The sequence below is a fragment of the Talpa occidentalis genome, unplaced genomic scaffold (genome assembly GCF_014898055.3).
Source record: "Talpa occidentalis isolate TD23 unplaced genomic scaffold, MPIMG_talOcc4v2.1 talOcc4.3, whole genome shotgun sequence".
NCBI lineage: Eukaryota > Metazoa > Chordata > Mammalia > Eulipotyphla > Talpidae > Talpa > Talpa occidentalis.
The window spans coordinates 97,985,767-98,010,688 of NW_023603184.1; the positions used below are offsets into that span (position 1 = coordinate 97,985,767).

At 36.3% G+C, this 24,922-nt stretch overlaps 1 protein-coding gene across 1 annotated transcript in view; it reads right to left on the reverse strand.

The window, feature by feature from the left end:
- Nucleotides 1–24,922, reverse strand: part of SCN9A (sodium voltage-gated channel alpha subunit 9) — a 126,201-nt gene that overhangs the window by 44,936 nt on the left and 56,343 nt on the right. Inside the window, exons 8-15 of the mRNA XM_037523456.2 lie at nt 21,194–21,257; nt 19,795–19,936; nt 17,532–17,738; nt 15,732–16,019; nt 14,062–14,433; nt 11,443–11,572; nt 3,272–3,510; nt 866–1,039 (exon numbers count right to left, since the gene is read on the reverse strand). Of these exons, the coding sequence (XP_037379353.1) occupies nt 866–1,039; nt 3,272–3,510; nt 11,443–11,572; nt 14,062–14,433; nt 15,732–16,019; nt 17,532–17,738; nt 19,795–19,936; nt 21,194–21,257 (1,616 nt within the window). The remainder of the gene's footprint in view (nt 1–865; nt 1,040–3,271; nt 3,511–11,442; nt 11,573–14,061; nt 14,434–15,731; nt 16,020–17,531; nt 17,739–19,794; nt 19,937–21,193; nt 21,258–24,922) is intronic.

Consider the following 24,922-nt stretch of genomic DNA (forward strand, 5'->3'; position numbering starts at 1 on the left):
TACTCAATATTCCTGTTATTTTTTTTATACTTGCCATAATATAATTACTATTCAGGTTGAAGGAACTATGTAATTTTAGCTTAGTATTAACAATATCTTTTATCAAGATATCAAGTATTATTTCCCTCAGAACTGATCATTTTCCCTTAAATCTATTTTACTTTTTTTTTTATGCTGGCTAGGAACAAAATCCAAAATGATACACAAAAATAATTTTAAAAGTCCTTATCTTAAAAATATTTTTGGGGCCTCCCTGGTGGCGCAGGCGGTTGAGCCCTGCACTGTGAAGCTGTCCACAGCCTCAGCAGCACGGGTTCGATCCCGGCCGGCAGGGGAGAATCCCACATGGTGCAGCAGACCTCTCCTGTCTCACTCGTTGCTCCCCTCCGCAGTGTATTTTGTCAGTCTGCCTGTTCTGTTTCCCACTCTGTCTCTGGCAAATCTTCTCACCTCCTGTGCATCTGGCCTGTACCTCAGATCTTGTATAAATAAATCTTAAAATTTTTTTTTGATATTGTACAGTTGTTTGGGGGACAATTTTTCATATTTAATTATCAAATCCACAAAATAATGATAATATTATAATGGTTGCAATTCTTCAAATCATAAGCTTCATATTGTGAAATTATTGTCCTATTATTCATACTAGCATATATATCTGAATATATCTCAACACCCTAAAATTAAAATATTGTGTGGTTTTGAGGTTTTTAAGTACACTTGTTACTGAGTAACATTGTTTTACTAGATATCAAGATTTAATCTTTCAATTCAAATATCAAAAAACTTTAAATAATGGTAATAATGCAAAACCAAAAAAACACAGCTTTATATATAGAATATGTTAAAACTGATTGATACTTACCAATCTGAATGATCGCAAGACTGACAATCCTTCCACATCTGATAGAAAAAGCTCCACTAAACTTAAAGTCACAATAAGGCTGTCAAATATATTCCATCCTACTTGGAAATACTCATATGGATCCATTGCAATTAATTTTAAAACCATTTCAGCTGCAAAGATCCCAGTAAAGACCTAAGGAAGAAATACAATGTTTTTCTGATATTATTATAAGGTATAGAATTTATTTAATGATGATAATGACTATTTCCTTAGCACTTACTATACTTCAGTGTGCAAGATACTTCAGATGTACATTATTATCTCTTTTTATCCTATATATGATATCACTAACCTAGAGCTCTAATACAAGCGTATGACAAAGCTTAACATTGTGGGGTTCCCTTGTGGTGCAAGGGGTTAAGACACAACCTATGAAGCTGTTTGCAGCCTCTGCAGCACAACTTCGATCCCCAGCCAGCCAGGGATCTATCCACATGGCGTAGCAGACCTCTCCTGACTCACCCGCTGCTCCTCTCAGTAGTGTATTTCAGACAGTCTGCCTGTTCGGTTCCCCACTCTGTCTCTGGTGAATCCTCTCAACCCCCACACCTCTGGTCTGTACCCCAGCTCTTGTATGCATAAAATAAATAAATCTTTAAATTAAAAAAATAAAGAAAAAAAAGACAAAGCTTAACATAGCTGTCAGTTCTCATCTGCAGATAGTATTTTAGAATAACATAGTAAAAGTCTAGATAGATAAAACCTTGGACAATTAGCACAGTCACTCTTTATAAAAAAGGGGAAAAATTATGTGGGTCAACAAGTTATTCTGCAAGAAAATAAAAAGGAAACAGATTGATGCTAAAATTTCGAACAAGCTTTTTTTTTCCCTTGGTGTGATAATCTTACAGTAAGAAAGAACATGTTGACTCACTCTTTAAAGATTTATCAGTAAAGGAAGAAAAGTATTTAATTGACACAGTGGCAGCTAAAGTAAGATTTTTAAAACTTTGACACAAAAGTGCATCACAAAACATCATTAATTCATGGCACTGGTATCAAAGGACTTACTTTAAAGGGCAATAGTGAAAAACTTATGTATGAATCACTCAGGGATATGCAAACTATGTTAGTCAATTTTTAAATAATGCATTATCAAGAAGACTAGCAGGGAGCACCCATACTTGGAATATGGCAATAAGGAACATGGTATATCCTTTTTGGGTTCATAATGAAGCAGTCAACTCAGCAAGGAGATATTCATTTTCATGATCTACCACCACCAACATTTAGAAGCTAGATGATCCTGTCTTTTACCAAAAAGGAATAATAGAAGGGTAGAAAAACAACAACATAGAAAAAATGTTGTATATAAACATCCTGATCAGGAATATTAATAAACATTTTGAGAGAGAAGACAAACCCAGAAACAAAATGTTTGGCTTCAAAGATCAATTAGTATAGGGCATGGCAAGAGAGATTAACAAAAGACATTATGTGATTTATGAAGGGTTGTAAACTAGGACCCTTTGGTTGTGAAATAGAACCTTTGGCTGCTTCATGCAGATTGTTAGAAACTAGCACTTTCTGTCATAATTAAATTATGTATTAATTAAATTAGAGTGTGACCAAGACTGCACATGTAATAAATTACTCTGGACATTTGTTTCTCAATATTGTGTTTTAAGGCTTGCCTATGTTGATTCATTTTAAGAATAATAATGACAATAAGAACAACAATAGGTTGAATCTGTTAAGTGCTTATTGTATGCTAGACTAATAAGTAGAAAGTTCTTACTCCTCTCAACAATATGATAAATAAAATGTTGCTATCATTATATTATAAAGGATTATAATTGTTATTTTATAAATAAAGTATTATTTATATTTTATAAATGAGGCCATTAGGGTCATAGAGCTTTAACATTTGTTCAAGATTTAGTAACCAATACGAAGCATAATCAGGATTCAAATCAAGGACTTTGGGACTCCAAGACCCAGAAATCTCACCTAGTGTGTCAAAACAAAGCACCCATAGTTTTTCTGAAAATATGTGGTGTATGTTCTCAAAAGGACACCTGCAATGAACTTATAAATGGAAAAGAAATTATCACACTTTCAAATCTTACTGCCAAGGGACATATTGGCACAAACAGATGAAACAAAACAAAAACCACTATCAAATGTCAAATGTCAAGATCCTTTATGGAAATAATATTGTTCTTTATATACCTTAACACTCTTGAAAACTATGTAAAAATATCATCAAAAACTTTTCTCTGTAGAATGATTCATGTTATATATTATGGATATGCATAATTATCTAGCTGGATATGCATAATTACCCCTCTGTTTAAAAAAGTGAAGTGACAATCATGCCAACCAGAGAAACTATGGGTATATAGCACACCATAAGAAACTTACCAAATTTCCCACAGTAAGCACATCTTTGAATTCATCAGTCATTGGGTGATGTTCCATTGCCATAAACAATGTGTTTAAAACTATGCAAATGGTAATAGCAAGATCCACAAAAGGATCCATTACAATAAAATAGATAAGCCTTTTGAATTTTATCCAGTATGGAGAGCAATTCCAGATCAAGAATGTGTGTGCAAATCTATACCACCAAGGTGGACATTTCTGTCTGGACTCTTCAAGTTCTGGAAGAAGGAAAAAACAGAGAACATGAGATCAATCATTTGATATTTTAGTCCTAACAAAATCCAAATCAGCAGTACATTTTAACATTGAAGTGAGCTTTCTGATTTAGACTTTGCAAAATTAGTCATACTGTTTCTATGAAGCAAAAACCTTTTATCACATGTTCTTTTACTAGCTCAAGCATAAAGGAGGGGAAGGCAGTGAAATCAATGACTCAGCAGATACGGGCATCTCTCAGCAAAACACAGCCCTAACATGTGATAGGAAACAACAGAGCTGAGCTGATAGTGTCTGTTTTTAAAGATTTATTTATTTATGCATACAAGAACTGGGGTACAGGCCAGAGGTACAGGGGTGGGGGGAGAGGGGGTGAGAGGATTCACCAGAGACAGAGTGGGGAACAGAACAGGCAGACTGATTGAAATACACTGCTGAGAGGAGAGAAGGCCAGACAGGAGAGGTCTTCTGTGTCATGTGGGTAGCTCCCTGGCCGGCCGGGATAGAACTCATGCTGCAGTGGCTGTGGATAGTTTCACAGTGCTGTGCTTAATAACCCTTGTTCCACCTGCTATTGTCTTAATGGAGAAATATAGTTTTACACACACATTTATCCCTGCTGTCCTAGTTCCATGACAACAAAAATTCAGTTCTACTTTACCCAGGAAAAGTCCTTGCTAGTTCAAAGGTGAAATCAATTCCAGAACCAAGAGATTAGAAATAATTTATGGAATGATTCATTTAACAGATCACTCTAACCAAAAACTCATTTATTTCTCACTAAACTGAAAAGGTAGGTGGAAACTTTGTCTGGGCCCACCATGGGTGTGTGTTTGTGGGGGTAAAATGGTAGCCCATCGACAAGGTAGGACCTGGGAATATTGAAGGGGGACAAAGTGCATTTCAAAAGTTATCTCCCTTTGATTCTCTTCTCAGCATCTCACAGTTAAACCACTGTTGTTCACATTACAGTCTTAAAATTGCTTTCTCTAATGAATTTTTATTATAATTTTAACTGATGTCATGTCACATACTACCTTTTTACAATTTTGTAGAATGTGCTCAGACAGCAATATAGAGATATCTGGACATATGTGTCATTCACTTGTGTATTAGAGAGATGATAAATTCAGAGATACTGTAAAGTTTCTAATACTACACAGTGAGAGAACACCATAGCCCTTGGTAATCTAGCTTTCTTCATTAATTACCATTAAGTTATTTCTCATTGAAACATCCTATCACCCAATGCCTGTCTTTAATCTCAAAAAACACTAATTATATATTTGCACATAAAGATGGTACTATTCATATCCACTGGTTATCATTACCAGTGCTATAACTGCTTTATGTTCTTTGAATTCTTTATATGCCTATTTAAGGCTAACCAGGATGTCTATGAATTTTATTTAAAAATATATATAGTAGAGAGAGGCGGAGCAACATGGCGGCGAGGAGACGCTGCGAGTAAGATCTCCCATTAAAAAAAGTGAATAGGGAGGAAAAGCGGCAGGTCCCAGTGAGAACTGGGACACGGAAGATAAACGGGTGACTCCAGCAAACTGCCCAAAGAAGAAAGTTGCCATAAAAGAGGACCAGAAGGGAGGGAAGCGCAGAACCCTGCTCCCCTCCCCCGCCCACAGAGGCGGCACTCTCCGACCGGCAGAGGGGAGGAAACAACAAACCAAAACGGCCCACAAAAACAAACGAGGCAGCAAGCGGGACTGTGAGTGGAAAGGAACTATTGCAGCCACCACACCCCGTGAACGGGAGCTGTGGAGAACCCTGCAGGATTCGCCGCGGCGGTGAGCGAACGGCTCCGGGCGCCATTAGAGAAGAACAAAGACCCCGGGAGACGCGCACACAGCCCGGGCTGCCGGTAAGCTGGCGCGGGAACGCGGCGCACTCGGCGCACTTGAAAAGCAAGTGCAGACCAGGATCGCGGCTGCCCAGGTCCCCGCGCCTGCGACCTAGGCTTGGGAGACGACCTAGGCTTGCGGGGAGGCGCGGAGGTCCTCACTGAGGTGAAGGTCCCTCCCTGAGTAAGCAGGAACCAGGCGCCCAGGCACGGGAGCGGTGCAAAAGGCGCCCTTCCCGCGCCACTGAACTGGGCTACAGCCCGCGTCCTGGAACTGAGGGCTTTGGAACTGAGACCCGGGGCACGAAATCAGGGGCGTGGGTTCCCCACGACGGTGGGGCACAAGGCAGACACAGCACCCCAAAGCCGTTGAGGTGTACCCTACCATCCCCGCTTTGCTCCCTGTCCCACGGCGTGGAAAATCAGCTCCCCAAGGGCTCTAGGAGAGATCTTTGGCGCCACCTAGCGACTTGTAGACAGCACAAGCTCCTGAAGGAACTAGTGGCCAGCTGGGGAGTTAGCCCACACCCGGCCCCTTCCGAACAAGTAGTCTGAGCCCACAGGAGAGCGAGCACCCACAGCCAGGGCAGACCAGGCACGCAGAAGAGTGTGCCTGACACCGGACGCGCAGGGAGTGTGTCCCACATCACCATTTTAGAACAGGGACATTTCTTCAGTAAAGACTACCCGCAGAAGGCTTCCTCAGGAGCCAGAGGTGAGCGGGGGAAGTTCGCCCACGCCAGACCCCCTCTGGCCTGCAGTCCAAGCCCAGAGGGGGAGCAGGAACCCACCGCCGGGGCAGACCAGGCGCACAGGGGAGTGTGTCCCCACATCGACATTTTAGGACAGGGATCTTTCTCCAATAAAGACTGCTTGAAACTGACAGATGACTCCAGGAGGAACCAGAGGGGAGAAGAGAAGCCCACCCAAGATGCCGGCCAGTCCCAACAACACAGTGTCCCAACGCATACGGCAAATTAGAAAACAGACAGTAGGGAGGAGAAGAACCACACGCAACCTAGCAACTCTCCAGAGAAAAAGCACACCACAAAAAGAAAACCAGCCCCCAGATTGCAACGACAGTAACGTGGAAGCACTTCTGAGCCTTCCAGAAAGAGAATTTAAAATTGCCGTGATTAAAAAACTGACAGAAGTCATAAAGGAAAACAATGATAAGGGAAAAATAATCAACGATCAGAAGAATGAAATTGAGTCCCTAAAGAGGGAAGTAAAAGAAATGCAGGAGATCAAAGAATTAGTGGAAGAACTAAAGAATTCTGGGAAAAGCAATGAAAGCAGAATTGATGAAATGGAAGAACGAATAAGTGCTCTTGAAGACACAGAAATAAAAAGAACCAAAACAGAAAAGGAAAGAGAAGTACGAAGGAAAAAGAATGAAGAAAGACTTCGGGAACTATCTGACTCCATGAGGAAAGGAAATATAAGAGTTATAGGAATACCAGAAGGAGAGGAGAGAGAAGTAGGAACAGAGAAAATATTCAAAGAGATAATTGAAGAGAACTTCCCAAATGTGAAGAAGGAGCTGAAAATTGATATACAAGAAGCAAGAAGAACACCAAACTTCCACGACGAAAGAAAAAATACAGCAAGACACATAATAGTAAAGCTCCCAAGAATCCAGGACAAGGAAAAAATAATGAAGCTGGCAAGAGGTAAGAAACAGATAACATTCAAAGGAAAGCCAATCAGGCTGACATCAGACTTCTCCGAAGAAACACTACGGGCAAAGAGAGAGTGGAGGGACATAGTCAACAGACTCCAAGAAAACAGATGCCAACCAAGAATACTCTATCCCGCAAAGCTCTCCTTCCTCTTTGAAGAAAGAATATGGACCTTCCCAGACAAACAGAAACTCCGGAATTTCATTGCAACTAAACCCCCACTCCAAAAAATACTACAAGGAGTCCTAAAGCCAGAACCTCAGAGGGACGAATAACAATGAAAGAAGGCCAAAAAAAAAAAAAGTTATTAAAAGAATAAATAAATAAAATCAAAGGAAAGACAAACACAATGGCAAATACAGATGTTAACATATCAATATTAACTCTAAATGTAAATGGACTAAACTCTTCAATAAAAAGACACAGAGTTGCAGCCTGGATTAAGAAACAAAACCCAACCTTTTGCTGTCTCCAGGAAACACATTTAGCTACAAAAGATAAAAATAGGCTCAAAGTCAAAGGATGGAAAACAATCCTACAAGCAAATGGGCCAAAAAAGAAAGCAGGAACAGCTATACTTATATCAGATAAAACAGATTTCAAACTCAAAAAGATAAAAAGAGACCCCAATGGTCACTACATTATGATCAAGGGGACAATACTTCAAGAAGAAATAACACTCATTAACATATACTCACCAAACGAAGGAGCACCAAAATATATCAGACAACTGTTGTCTTCTCTGAAAACAGACATCAGAGAAAACACATACGTAGTGGGAGACTTCAACACACCACTATCAACAATGGATAGATCAACAAGACAAAAAATAAGTAAAGAAACCAAAGCTCTAAATAAGGACCTAGAGCAATTGGGCTTAACAGACATCTATAGAACACTAAACCCCAAAAAAACGGAGTACACATTTTTCTCAAGCGCACACGGATCATTCTCCAGGATCGATCACATACTGGGGCACAAGACAAACATCAACAGATACACCAAGATTGAAATCATACCAACCATCTTTTCTGACCATGAAGGCATCAAACTAGAACTAAACCATAAAAAGAAGGCAAGGAACTATCCTACCTCATGGAGATTAAAAACCACACTACTGGAAGACCACTGGACTAATGAGGAGATGAAAGAAGAAATTAAAAAATTTTTTGAATTGAACGACAAGGAGGACACCAATATCCTAAATGTATGGGATGCAGCAAAAGCAGTAATAAGAGGAAAATATATAGCAATAGAAGCTCACATCAAGAAACAAGAAAGAACTCAAAGAAACAACCTAATCTCGAAGCTCAAAGATCTAGAAAAAGAACAACAAAAAAACCCCAAAACCAGTAGAAGAAAAGAAATAATAAAAACCAAAGCAGAAATAAATGAAATTGAAACTAAAAAAACAATCCAAAAGATCAATGAAACCAAGAGCTGGTTCTTTGAAAAAATCAATAAAATAGACAAACCCCTAGCCAGGCTCACAAAGGAAAAAAGGAGAAAGCACAAATAAACAGGATCATCAATGAAAGAGGAGAAATCACAACGGACACAGCAGAAATCAAAGGAATAATCAGTAACTACTATGAACAGTTATATGGAAATAAGTTTAATAATCTAGAGGAGATGGACAAATTCCTACAACTCTACAATCACCCAAAGCTAGATAAAGAAGAAATAGAACACCTAAACAGACCAATTACAAGCAGCGAAATTGAAATGGTAATCAAAAACCTCCCCAAAAACAAAAGCCCAGGACCTGATGGATTTACAAATGAATTCTACCAAACATTCAGAGACGAATTAGTGCCTATCCTTCACAAACTCTTCCAAAAAATTGAGAAGGAAGGGACAATACCAAACACGTTCTATGAAGCCAACATTACACTAATACCAAAACCGAACAAGGACAACACTAAAAAGGAAAACTACAGGCCAATCTCCCTAATGAACACTGATGCAAAAATCCTCAATAAAATTTTAGCCATCAGAATCCAACAATGTATCCATAAGATAATTCACCACGACCAAGTAGGATTCATTCCAGGGGCACAAGGATGGTTTAACATCCGAAAATCAATCAACGTTATCCAACACATCAACAAAAAGAAATATAAAAACCATATGATAATATCAATAGATGCTGAGAAAGCTTTCGACAAAGTGCAACACCCATTCATGATAAAAGCCCTTGAAATTCTTGGGATACAAGGAACATACCTCAACATCATAAAGGCCATCTATGACAAGCCAACAGCCAGCATCATTCTCAATGGTGAAAAGCTGAAAGCAATTCCATTAAGATCTGGAACAAGACAAGGATGTCCACTCTCACCACTGCTTTTCAATATAATACTGGAAGTCCTAGCCAGGGCAATAAGACAAGAGAAAGACATCCAAGGAATCCAAATAGGAAAAGAAGAAGTCAAACTATCACTATTTGCAGACGATATGATATTATACATAGAGAACCCCAAAAACTCCACAGAAAAGCTAATTCAACTCATCAATCAGTTCAGTAAAGTGGCAGGATACAAAATCAACATGCAAAAGTCAGTAGCCTTCCTATACACAAACAATAAATCTGAAGAAGAAGAAATAAAAAAAACCATCCCTTTTGTTATTGAAACAAAAAAAATCAAATATTTGGGAATAAATCTAACAAAAGAGATAAAGGACCTATACAAAGAAAACTATAAAACACTGTTAAAAGAAATAGAAGAAGACACAAAGAAATGGAGAGACATCCCCTGCTCGTGGATTGGAAGAATAAACATTATTAAAATGGCCATCCTTCCAAAAGCAATATACAGATTCAATGCTATTCCAATCAAAATTTCAATGTCATTCTTCAAAGAAATAGAACAATTATTGATGAAATTCATATGGAATCACAAAAAACCCCGAATAGCCAAAGCTCTCCTGAAAAAAAAAGAAGGGAATGGAGGCAGTACACTCCCAGACTTCAAACTATACTACAAAGCCATAATCATCAAAACTGCATGGTATTGGAACAAGAACAGACATACAGACCAATGGAATCGAATAGAAAATCCAGAAATAAATCCACAGATTTATGGTCAACTAATCTTTGACAAAGGAGCAAAGACTATGCATTGGAGCAAAGAAAGTTTGTTCAATAAATGGTGCTGGGAAAACTGGGTCGCTACATGCAAAAGAATGAAGCTTGACCACTACCTCACACCATACACAAAAATCAACTCAAAATGGATTAAAGAACTAGACATAAGACCTGAAACCATAAAATATATAGAAGGAAATATAGGTGAAACACTACGTGATCTGCACATCAAAGACATCTTTACAGACACATCACCCAAAGCAGTGATAGTGAAGGCAAAGATAAACAGCTGGGACTACATCAAATTAAAGAGCTTCTGCACAGCAAAAGAGACAATAACAAAAACAAAGAGAAACCCCACCAACTGGGAGAACATTTTTGCACCCAACACTAATGATAAAGGACTGATCACAAAAATCTGCAAAGAGCTGATGAGACTCAGCAACAACAAAGAAAATAATCCAGTCAAAAAATGGGCAGAAGAGCTAAAAAGAAACTTCTCTGAAGAGGAAATGCAAATGGCCAACAGGCATATGAAAAAATGTTCAACATCACTTGCCATCAGGGAAATGCAAATCAAAACTACCATGAGATACCATCTTACACCAGTGAGAATGGCACATATTAAAAAAACTAGCAACAACAAATGCTGGCGAGGGTGTGGAGAAAAAGGAACTCTTCTGCACTGTTGGTGGGAGTGCAAACTGGTCCAACCACTGTGGAGAGCTGTGTGGAGATTTCTGGACCTACTAAACATAGAGCTTCCATATGATCCAGCAATTCCACTCCTAGGTATTTACCCAAAGGACACAGAAACATCAATTCCAAAGAACACCTGCACCCCTATGTTTATAGCAGCACTGTTTACAATAGCTAAGCTTTGGAAACAACCCAAATGCCCAAAAATAGATGACTGGATCAAGAAGATGTGGTACATATATACCATGGAATATTACTCAGCATTCAAAAAAGATAAACACATGCAATTTGCAGCAACATGGATGGCGCTGGAAGGGATCATGCTCAGCGAAATAAGCCAAAAAGAAAAAGAAAAATACCGGATGGTCTCACTCATAGCAGGAATCTAGAAAACTTAAATAAGGGACCAGGAAAATGAATAACTATAAGAAAGTGAAAATCAAAATCAACAAAAACCATGAACCAGAGACACTTTTAGGGGGGCGGGGGCGGGAGGGGAGGGATTGGGGTCAGAATGGGGGGGCTGCAATTGTATGGGGAATATAACAATAAAATTTATATAAAAAAAAATAAAAATATATATAGTAAAGAGAAAACTATTACATACCTTCTACAGTGTTTGTTAATATGCTTGCTCTACTCATGGCTCTTTGTCTGAGATTGGGATCATTCAACATATCCTCAGAAAGAAGGTAAGAACTGGAACGTCTTTTCTTGTGTATTTGACTGGTGGTACACTGAAAAAAATTTATAGTTTTAAGAATAGAATTCTAATGACTTGTAGACATAAAATAAAGCTGTGTGAAGATAGTTGTAGTGAGATAGTTTTACCATGTGAGTGATCTATGTGAAAATAGATATGCAACTATTGTGGTGGGGGGGAGTGTGTGTGTGTAGGGGCAGAAGCTTAATATTCTCTGATAAATTTCTGTAATCAGTTTTCATTGAGGTAATAGCATTAATGGAAGTTACCATAATGATTATTTCCTATTGCCAAGGAAGATCTCATGAACTGTTCTGAGCATATGATGATAAATGACTCAATTTGGAAAGGATAGTTAAGACTATGGAAACTGTAGCAAAATTGAGACTCCAAGCTCCATTTAAAAGAGTTGCCCACTGTTCAGCTGAAAGGAGATCTGCCATGTAGAAATATGAGTTATCTTTCTAGGTATACTCATTTTTTGTGAAAACATCTTACTTCTAACTCTTGGCAACAAATTCAAAGTTAGAACAATACTGGTTCTGGCAGGTCAACAATACACATATGCTCACATACACAAATTTATACACAAACAATGATACAACTCTACATCTATTATCTAGCATCTATCTCTGCATGTGTGTTATACATATGCACATATACACATTATTTTACAAATATATATGTATGTGTATATATACATACATATATAGTTCTAGAGTTATAAAGCTGAATAGTGGTTTAGATATGGTTATATATGTGAGATATATATACTTCAAAACATAGACACACAGGTATAAATATGTGTATGCGTGTATGTATATATGTGTATGTGTACACCGACATGTGGTACGAACACATACATATATGCAGGTGGTTTTATTTATAGAAATCGCTCGATAACCACATAATTCTCTGATACAGTTTCTAGTTTATTGACTTTCCAGAAGCAGAGATTTCTTTTTCCTTGAGTCAAACAAGAATTTGTTGACTAAACAAATCCTTCTCCATGTAGACATATTTCAGGTTTCAAAGCTGTATTACTGTCATGCAATTTTTTCAATCTACACTGTTCATCAGACCACATTTTGTTCATTGCATTTCTATTGAATCTCAGTGTATCAACTGATTCTTTTGGTTTTGTAGTTTCTTTTTCATGATTTATGGGGATACTAATTTTTCTGTGGTACAAATAAAGTCTTAAATGAAAACATTTCATTTAAAAATGAAATAATTTCCAAATATGACACCAGTGATGAAATATTTTACAGATAATACACATAATTGAAAAGAAAAAGATAACAAAGATCTGATTCCATAGAAATGTTACATGCTTATTTGAGAAACATGCTTGTTTGTCAAATACTTTGACATAGAGCTGAAGCTATATCATGCAAGCATAAAGGTCACACAACACCTAGAAGCACATGTACTCATTCAAACTGAAATATGTATGTGGCCATGGTTTTGATGGAACTTTAGTCCCACTTGAAATAGTACATTGTCTGCAAATATGAATATATGCATAAGGTACATGAATTCAAAGCTTATTAGGTTAGTCAAAACCTTTGTTGATATTTAGTAATACAGTATAATATAATCAGCATTCTAGGAGGTAATCTAGAAAATCCAGAAACCAGAAAGATCTTACTTGCGAGCCTAATCAGACCCTTTCCTTTAACAACTCAAATGACTTCTAAATATGTATAAATATTATCTTGGAATGGTTGTTTTGTTCCTGTGTATGTTTTGGATAGTATGTATTCTGGATAGTATATATATATTTCATAGACTCCAGGCCAAAGAGTTTTTTCTTTAATGAAAACAGTTGCATGTATATGAGAAAAAGCATTGCTATTCTAAATTATTTCCAAGTTAAGAAGCCTACCACACGTTGGAGAGAGAGCAAAGTGTGGTGGTTAGGAGCATAAGCTCTGAAACAGAGGGCCTCTCTTAACTTCAGGATTAATGATTATTATCTTAATGCCCTTGTATAAATTGCTTTATTTCTGTGCCTTGATTTCCCCTTTGTAAAACAAGAATGATAATATAGCACTTCATAGTGCCATTGTAAATACTAAAAACATGTTTACTATTACTAACAACTCAAATAAGATCCCTTGCAACAGGGTATATGTTAAGAAGTTACTTGCAAAAGATAGCAGGAGGTAGCAAATAATGTAAATTTTGTTACAGAAATGGTACCTATTATCAACCTGTTGTCGATGCATTTTTTGTGCTTATATATCATAAATTTTTTCTAAAGGGATGATTTGTAATCTTCAAATATATCAATCAATAAATACCTTTTCTCAAAAACAAGGTTTTAAGTATCTTTTAATTAGATGCCTAGGGCACATAGTATGCATACCAAGTTGATGAATTAAAGGTGTGTTTCTACAGAAAAAGATTGCAAAATGCAGAGCCATTCACAGGACCAGAGAGAAGATCCCTCCAGCAGAAAGATTGACTGATGCAAAAGTAAGGGCTGAGTCATGCCTGAACTATTTAAAACATCCTTACACTGTCATCAGAAGTTGCCTTATCTATTATCACCTCTGGAAGAAGCTGTCCATTGGGGAGCATGAGGGTGGAGGGTCCATCAACCAAGGAGACCACACCATTGCAGTCCACGGCACTGTGCATCTTCCCGTTCACTGGCAGCATTGGGGGGGATCTACTGGCTTGACTGATGTTACTGCTGCGCCTCTCCCGAGGTCTGTGGGGCACGAACAGTGAGCCTCTTCTACTCTCATTGTCTCCAAAAATGCTGTGCTCGTCATCCGCAAATTCAGTCTCGGATCCAACATCTTTCCCTCGGCCTTTGAAACTAAAAAGACTTGCTCGGCTGCTGCGCCTTACAGAGAGCAAGGAGCCACGGATGCTGAGTGGTGACTGTGGGAAAAATAAAAGATGACATATATCTGCTGAAGCACCTGGAATTAGAAGGGTATTCACATACCTACCATTGAAACCATTGACCTGAGATGGCTGTGTACTGATTTAAAAGGAACATATCTCAAAACAGAGCAATTCAGCAAAAAGACACATTCTTCCAAAATGGGGCTGAAAAGATTGGAAGAAATTCATCCTTCAAGGACCAGGTAAATTATCTGCTGCTCTCTACCACTCTGACCTAGGGTGAGTGACATGTCCATTCTCTTTATACCTTCATTTTGCTAAAAAGAGCATATCACTTAAAAAAGAATTTGGTATTGATAGCTGTTATTAAGCTTTTCATAGATCAATCCCTGAGTTCTTGTAAGTTAGTGAAACTTTCTTGAGATGAAAGACTATGCCATATACTTTATACTTGAGTTCTTGTAATTCCACTTTATGTACTAAAAGTTCAGTGAAAGCATGTTAAGAAAGACCTTGTAATTCCAGTGAGTTTACAAAGTCATAAAATATTAGACCTTAGGAAAAAAGTTGCCCAGTTTCAAAGAGGGCAATTTATATGACTCATGTGCAGGATAAATTGTGTCTACAAGCCAAGCTTAATGCAACTTCTTTGGAAGTATCTAATTCAATAAACTTTAGTGCTTACTATTGTAAAGAACATTATGAATAATTGAAAATGAGTCTGACAAGGTATTTGCCTGAAAACTAGCTTGGACTGCTCTTGTTAGATTTCTTTTCATTGGTATCACATGTATTCAAGTTCTGACTCCTCAAATAGCTTGTAAAATCACTGAAAGCAGGGAGTCTTTGTTTTTATGAATGTCTGGTAGAGTCTTACAGACTTAAGGAGAAGCTAACTTTTTAAAAAGAAAGATATAGATGAGAAGGAAAGTGAGATAGTAATACCTACAGTGGTGAAGAAAAGATGAGAAACTAATTTGTTTTAGCCAATAAGGCAGATGAAATAAATAAATAAAAGTCAATCTACAGTGTAAAGAATTTCTCCATTTCTATTATGGTTCTCATAAATTTTTGTTTTGAAATTCATTTATTAGAGAGGATAAAACAATTACAAAACTATAAGCTCTTTCAAAAATGGTCAGATTTAATGGAAAAGTATGTATATATGTATTCTTTCCATGAATGCCTAGAAAGTGGGCATTTTTTTTTTAACCTAAAAACATACCAGTAGAGCCACTTACTCAGCAACACTGCGGTCTCCTACCTCAGAATAAAACATTTTGCTCTGAGTCCTACCTCTGGCAACAGGCATTTGCTAGTTTCAGTGGTACCTGACTGGGGGTGGCACGCCCCTTCTCACGCCCTCGTCTGTGCCCTTCAACGCCAAGATGGAAGCTTTTCTTTCTAATACTCTCCTCTGATTCTGATTTGGACAATTTCTCATCATCTCCCTTTTCTTCCCCACTAGAAAGCTTCTTTTGATTCTTTTTCTTTCTTCTGTTTCTTCTTTCTTTCGCACTTTTAGAGCTCAGTTTGGATGTTTCAGAAGAACTCTCAGAGAGGCCCATAATTCTGCTTCTTCCGATACTTGTATATTCAGCGGCTGCTATTGCTATTGCCTGTTGGGCCAAGAGATCACACTATAATGAGTCATTTCCAAAGACTGGAAGACACTGCTACAAGGCACCTCACTATCATGAATTTAATTACACCTGCATGTCTCTTGTACATGAAGTCATGTCAACTTCTTATTCTGATCAGGAAGTTTACAAAACATGTATTTACTGCTTTTCTCTCATTGTGATGAAGTCTGAAATTAAACTACTACATACTAATGCCATATTTATAAGAAGGTAATTTTAAAGAGTAAAGAGGTAATATATACCAGGTAATTACAGGACATAAAACTCACATAAATCATGTAATAGTAATTTATATATTTTGTTCAGGTAATTAACTCAACATTGCCAATAGAATCAGGGATTCCATAGTTTAATGAAGATTGAGTTGTCTGAAAATAAATTATTGTAAAATAATACCTCAAGAAATTTTTAGGGATTTCCCTAACTTCTGTGATAGCCTAGTTATTAAAATAAATAACCCCCCCCAAAATACTATTACAGCAACCTTGCAAAAGTCAGAAAATAGACATTATAAATAAAAATAAAAATCACTCATAAGCCTACATTCCCTAAATGATTGATATTACTATTTCTTCCAGTTTATAAATACACTTTAAAATTTTTTTGTATCTTATACTCAAGTTTACGTTCTGCTACATAATACATTATTATATTAACAGTGTTTCCTATCATTATATCTTAAACATAATTTTATGTTGGAATAATAGCCAAGATACAAATGTATCACAATCCTCAACCAATTTCTAATTTCTGGAAATTTAATTGCTTTCTAATTTTTATTATTACTAAAATACTGCAGTGAACATCTTTCTGCATCCAAATTTCTTTGCATTACAGATTATTACCCTCCACCCAGTAGGTTAGAGTCCTTGAAGAGATTTAACTAGGTGAAACCAATGAAGTATTAAGATGTATACAATGCATTTGAAATTTTTCTTTCTTTAGTGCAAGTCTTTTCAAACTTTTCCACTAAAGTACCCTGCTGTGGGAGGAATCACAAATCAATAATTTGTGATTTTACTATCATAAGTGTGATTTTCTTTATATCTCATGATTTATTGAAAAATGTCCTTGCAAGATTAATAAAACTGATGTACATATGCTTTCTACCCCCACAGAGTTTCTACCCTGTCAACTTTGACATAAAAATATTTTTCCCTAAACCTTTGCATACAATTATTACTGTGCAGAAATACATATATATATATATACATATATAACATATATATATGGACTTTGCATACCATAGACACTGAAGCATCATGTGTAACAGATTGAGGAGGAAAAACCTTACAACATCTGGAATGGGGCACATGTCAATTCTCCTCAATCTAAATTTGGTTCCTTCAACCACACCAGAAGTAAGGCTCAGCTTATATAAAAGAATCCATTAAGGAAACCCTCTCTGAGGAAGGCCAAGCATCAGTCAGAGGGATTCTGTTGCTCCCCTTCTACCTCTAGGAAGAATTTTAAACCATGTAACATTACCTCAGCTTCTTCTTGCTCTTTTTTAAGTCGATCTAACATCTGTTGAAATTCTAACTGTTTCTGCCTGGCTTCTTCAATGTTTGCCTGGTTTTGTTCTTCATAGGCCATGGCAACTACAGCCAGAATCAAGTTTATTAGATAGAAGGAGCCCAGGAAAATCACCACAACAAAGAAGATCATATAGGTTTTCCCAGCAACACGCAGAGTCTGGAGAAAAATGGAAATCATTACTTTAATAACAGAAAGGTTTTTTGTAAATTATTTTAACTTGAATGCCACACAAAGTATGGATAAATTGGGCAGTTCTGTATAATCTCAAGTCACAAAAAATGTAAAGGAATAAAATTACATCTCCATGGAAAATAATCAGAATTAAAATTAACACTTTCACAATAAAGAATGTAGTAATCTATTAAATTCAAACTAAAGTTATGATTCTTGATTATTACTAGGCATAATAACTGAATTTTCCCCTCACAATCTAAAAATTACTCAAAAAATAGCTACTTTGCACCATTTCTAATTTTAAAGCTAGAGTATAAGCATTTTAGAGTATAAGTCTATCAGTAATTTTTTTACTGATAAATTCTATCTCTTTTCTTGGACAAGAAGTATTAATGATAAGGTATTATGTTCATACCAGACAACTTTACTGTATAAACTTATCTTTGTTTTAAATTAACATTTTCCAAAAATGTTTGGATGTAATACATGGTAAAAAAGTTCAAATGGTATAAACAGATATTAAATGAAAAATAAGAATCTCTTCTACCTTAAATATCTAGTCACTCAATTCCTTTTTATTTCAGTTATTGCTATTACTTATTTCTTCTTTTTTTTTTTTTTTAAAGATTGATTTATTTATTTATACAAGCACTGGTACAGTCAGAAGCATGGGAGGGTGAGAGAATTCACCAGAGCCAGAGCAGGGAACAGAATAGGCAGACTGACGAAATACACTGCTGAGGGGAGCAGCGGGTGGCAGGAGATGTCTGCGCACCATCTGGGACCCTCGCCCAGAGGCCGGGGATCAAACCGGCGCTGCAGAGGCTGCGGGCAGCTTCACAGCCCAGCGCTCAACCACTGTGCCACTGGGGAGGCCTGTAACTTATTTCTTTTCTTGGATAAAAACAATTATGAAGTATTTTTACGTAATTGAATTCATCACATTTCAGAAATTAAACATAAGATGGGCTAAAAAAAGAATCTGAGAAAAGTGATTCATCATTATTTGAAATACAGGGTAATTCTTTTTGTCTCCTTCTTGGGGTTGGGTGCTGAAAATACCGAAGTGAAAGAGACAGAGTCCACAGGCCCAAGGATCCCTTTCAAGTTAGAAGAGACGGACATGTGAGTTAATTACAGCTCAAGACATAGAAACCACAAATTGAAGAATACACAAAAGACATGTAAATCTAGAGGAAGGAGCAATTGAGCTGGAAGGAAAAAATTTAGAGAAGTGAACTAAGTGTTTCTTGTATTAGTTTGGTTGCACCGCCTTAACAAAGTGCCACATACTGGGTGGTTAAACAACCGAAATTAATTTCTCACAGTTGTGAAGGATAAAGATTGAAGACTGAAGCGTTGGCACCCTTGGCTTCTCCTGAGGACTCTCTCCATAGCTTGCAGATGGCTTCCTTCTCATGAAATACTCACGTGGCCTGTTCTGAGTGTGTGCAATTCTTGTCTCCCTTACTCATACCTTAAATTTCTCTCTTACAAGTAAGTTGGGAGTAGGACCTACCCTACCAGTCTTATTTTAACTAAGTTACTCTTTGAAGACCCTAACTCTAAATGCAGTCATTCTAGGTAATTCAATTTAGGGCTTCACATGAAGCCCTAAATGAATTTGAATTTGAGGGGACACAATTCAGTTCATAACAACTGTACATAGGAGTTTAAAAAAGGCATGATGTCCACAGGAGAGCCTGGTGTTTAGGACACTGAAAGTAGAGAGACACATGTGGGGAGTTGTGCACATGTAGGAGTGATAAGAGGGAACAAACTTTAGATTCCTGTTATGGACTGTTATGTTCAGAAAGTATCTAGAGATAAAATTACCCCAGAAAATATAAGAATTATGATTTAAGAACTATTCATTCTAATATTGCTGGAAACAAAACATATCTAATTTTAGTAATGACACATTAGGATTTTCTCCATTTAAATTAAATAAAACATCTCATATATAAGACTGATAAGAAACATACATCAGATTCTTATACCATTCAAAAATGCAATGAACATGCCTCTTGGTACTCACCTGTTGGTAAAGGTTTTCCCAGTAATCCTGGGTCATCAGCCGAAATAAGGCTAAGAAGGCCCAACTGAAAGTGTCAAAACTCGTATAGCCATAATCGGGATTCCTGCCAACTTTCACACATATGTACCCTTCTGGACACTGACTGCATACGAAAAAGGAATATTACCAATTAGAGGGTCTTTAGGATGCAAGCTAAGGGTACTTCAGAAAGTTAGAACCTCAAGATTCCTCCTCTGGGGAAACAAGATTGAGTAATGATTATGAACACATTTTTCTGAAAACTTGACCAAAAAAAGGGAGTTCATTTGGAGTTCAGAAGAATTTGGTTTGATTTCTACCCCTACTAGTTTGTGAGACTTTGTCAAATTACTTAAATGCTGCAAGGCACAGTTCCCCCTTTCTATGAAAATAGAATAACAAACATACCTCAAAGATGGTTATTACCATTAAAGAAAGTAATTTATGCTTATTACCTCGCTTAGTTCCTTCACATAGAAAATTTAATAAATGCTGGCTGCAATTTGTATCATTATGACCATCACATTAAAAGTTGGAAACGAGTGCCAAATGTGATATAATAGTTCTTATATCCATAAAGACTGATGTATAGTCCTCTACCAAAACTGTGATCCTCCAAGTTATTCTTGGAGTGAATTAGAATCAGGAATAGTCAACATACAGCAATTGTATGAGTTTTGTAAATATTTGTAGCTTTAAGATTTCTTCTTTCTAACAAAGGGGAATAGGTGTCTACAATGCCATTACACAAACACAGAGTTCTGATGTATTTTTGGGGATCAGCTACCTTATCATCTTTTAATGTTTCAGATTAACAGAGCCTGGTGGAGAGATACCCTGAAAGGGGGAGATCAAGAATAAAGGTCTTGCAGCAGAAATGAAGTTGGTATGTGGGGAAAATGGCAAGATGGGCATTTGGATAACTATGAGATTCTTAAAATACCTTAAACCAAGTTAAGCTAGAATGGCAAAAATATCATTACATTCAGTCACCTATAAGCCATATTTGATTGGAAACTGAGTAGAAATTAGTGGAAAGATAAGTTGATTTTGTCAATCTTTTTTACACAAAGAAAGAGGCTTAGAACTATCTACCCAACATTCAGGGGTGTTTTCCGGAAATAATTTTTTTCTTTCCTTAAGATTTATATGATTTTTGTATTATTTTAATTCAAGCACTATCTCAAAGTTTAGCTTTAAAAAATATGCTTTAGCTATGAACATTTAAAGTATGGACTTGCTGTGGGACAGAATGAGTCAAGTGATGTCATTAAATATATTAAAGCAACATAAAATCAAACATCCTGATCAAGAAACTAAATGGATATGCTTTTCCTTTTCTTACAGCCTTAAGACTGAAACCAAAGCAAATATTACATACCCTGCGTCTGTGCTGAGACCACAAAGGAGAGCATCTTTGGATCCCTCCAAGAAATAAAAATATTCTGTTTAGGATGAAATTGAACAATATAACATTAAAGAGTGTAAAAGCTAAGACTGAAACAATAGGTAAGTTCATTAGTATATGCATATATTCATACACACAGGCCTGGTTCCAGGCAAGATGTGCTCACTTACTAATTATATTTTCATATGTTCTCCCTCAAACATTTATTGACATCTCTTATGGGTCAGGCACTAAATACAATGATAAACAAGATCACTAGTTTTATGGAGCTTTATTTATGTTTAGGCAAGAGTGGAGGGTGGGGTGGAGGAAGATAGCAAATTAACCAATAAATACATTTAAAAGGTATTTTCATACAGTGATGAAAGTTCTAAAAACTAAACCAATATATATAAACTGTGTTCAGAGACTACATCTAAAATGATAATATTTGAACTGTGACCTAAATGCAACAGAGGCCAGCCATTTTAAAAACCCCGGTGAAGAGACATTTTGAGAGTGGGGAGAGGAAGAGCAAAGGTCCTAAGGTGGAAAAGAAGTTGGTGTATGGAAGAAACAGCAAGATGGCCAAGCTGACTACGGTATAATGGTGAAGACTGTGGTGGATGGCAGAGGCTGACAACAACCAGATCATATGAGGCTTTGCATGTCATGGAAAGAGTTTTGGATAAGAAGTTTAATTAGAAGACTCAAAGTGGGAGACAGAGATATGAAAAAATAATTGGCATTTAAAAATCTTACTGTGTTAAAAAAAAAAAAACCTTACTGTGTTTGTTTGTGGACCTTATGAAAGTAGGGATATCAGTTAGGTGACTACAGGGAGAGGTAACATGGCTAAAATTCAGAGTATATGGATACAGAGAGAAAGGGATAGAAGTAGTGTGGGCAAAATTTGCTGATGGACTGTGTGGAAGACACAGGACACAAGGAGGTATCAGCTGGTGAGATGGTGGTACTGGTTGTTGAGATGAGGAAAATTTGGGGGGAAATGACCTTAAGATAAACCAGGAACTCTGTCTTAGCTATGCTTAGTTTGAGATGACTATTTGGTATTAAACAATTGTCAAGTAGGTGGTTGGACTATTATGAAAGTCTTGAGGTCAATGGAGCTATTAAGAATGGAGATATAAAGATGGGAGTCACTAAGTAGAGTTTTCATGGGACTTGAGGAGCTAACCCAGAGAGAAAGTGTAATAAGGGAAGGAAGAGCATTTCTATTTGAGCTCCAAAGTATTCCAGGAGAGGTGGAATCAAAAAGGCAACACTATAAGTGGGCTACATTGTTTTCTGAAATTTTCTTGTTTATTTAGGAATCATTTATTTATGACTATTTTCCACATGTTGAAGACACAACAGTGAAATAAATAAATACATTTCCCACTTCAGGGTACCCTCTCTGACCATTTTCAGGCAAAAGGAATCTCATAATCTTTTCCTCCATTCATTAATAAGACTTAATATAGGAGGCTGTCTTACCCATACAGTAAAGGCATAAAGAACTAAAAAAATCCATTCTTTCAATAAGTCAAAATAATAACGATGCAATTATTAGGAGGCTTGTGGACTAAGCATGGTAGAAAGAATGTGTAGTCAGACGTACTTGGATTTGAATGTTATTTCTATCTCTTCCTATATAGGTGAATTACTTCTCCACTTTACCGGTTAACTACTATATCTTTAAAATGTGGATAAGAATACCTACTTTGTAGAGTTGAGAGTATAAATATGATATTACAAGTAAAACAATACAATGACCCATATATTCTACATAACTGTTCATAGGGTGGAAATTACTTTCATTAAATTATTAAACAATTTCAGATAAGACTAATTGACTAACTTACGCATCATCATGTCTGTCTTAGACAACACAAATGAAACACTAAAGTTTTAATTTGAAGCAAAAATTTAGGTGAAATGTGTATGAACAACAGTTTTGGGGAAAAAATCCTGTCTCTCAGGAAGGGTGGTAATGGCAGAATAAAGATGAAGGAAGTTGAGACATTTTTTTACAGATAAATCTTCAGTATAGTTTATTATAGAAATATTACTTTAAAATTATCTTTTAAAGTTATACTTGTTCACATTTACCATCATCGAAAAGCTGCCTTATAATAGAATGGACTCTAGAGCTGCTGTATGAGCATATGTAGGGCTAACACTCACATCAGTATAAGAATGATGAAAGGCAAAGCAATGAGAGTATCTCACTCTGGTCTATTACAACACTTTAAAATAATTCCTAAATAACTAATGTTAAATTATTAGGATAATTAGCCTCAAGAGAATTTAAGAATTGCCTGTGAAGGGAAATGTAAAGAGAAATGAAAACATATGTCCACAGATAAACTTATATATTAATGTCCATAGAAGCATTATTTACAACAGCCCAAAAGTAGAAACTATCTAGATGTCCATTGACTGAGAATGAATAAATAAAATGTGGTACACACATGCAAAGAAATATTATTTAGCAATAAAAAGAACTGAAGTATTACAACATGCTATATGGATGAAACTTGAAAACTTGCTACATGAAAGAAGCCAGACATAAAAGGTCACATAATGTATGGTCTCATTTATGTGAAATGTTTAAAATTGGCAAATCCATAGAAACAGAAAATAAATTAGTGGTGTCAAGGGCTGGGGAATATGGAGTGGGACGTGACTGCCAATGGATACAGGCTTCTTTTTGAGGGAGATGAAAATATTCTAAAATTAGATAGAGAAGAGAGTCATACAGCTCTATAAACACACAAAGAAACACTAAACTATACTCATTAAAAGTTTACTCATTAAATAATACTTATTTCCCAGTCTTTAAATACATCATATTCTTTCTTGCTTCAGGGTATTTCTCCATGCTATCCTTCTAACTCCAACAATATTTCCCAAACGTACACTCCCATCTATATTTACACTATTTTATGACTTCTTATTACCCTTTAGATCTAAGTTTAAATTTCTCATCAGAGAGATCTTTTGATTTAGATATTCTTTTTCAACCCCATCATTTATTTCTTTGTGTAGCGATTATTATTACACCAATATTCTGTTTATCTGTTCCTCTCATTTTAATCATGCATTCACACTAAAATATAAGCTCTGAGAAAGCAAGGAATGGAGCTATCATGTTTATTGCCTTAGCTCTAGACACTTGAAAATGCTTAGCTTAGGAAAGCACTTAATAAACACATGCTGATAAATGAATGTCTGAATTAATCCTGCAGTAAGACCTGGCTTTTATGACACAGAAAACCAAACCAAATTCAGCCCTGACATAAACATCTTCTCTCTAAAACTATTATTTCAGCAGTCAATCAAATCAAGGTACAGAACTGAGGAAGAGGATTATGGGATAAAATTTCACTGTTAACTAAGTTGCCATGCACTAATCTGTAAACACAATATAAAGGTATTTGGTAAAATTCAAAAATCTTTTTCCACTCCTTTAGAAAAAGTACTTAAAGCAATTCAGAACTTTTAAAAATATTTTAAATTATGAACACAAGAATAGAATCAGGACTTAGAATGAAAGAACTGTAGTGATCCTGGTTAAAAAAATTAAATGCTGTAAATTGATTCACAAAGCTAAATGTAAATATCAACAATAATCCATAAATATATTACTTTTATGACATAAAAACAAAGAAATAAAATTTATTTGGAAATTGAAAATAAAATTCAATTAGTAAAAACCAG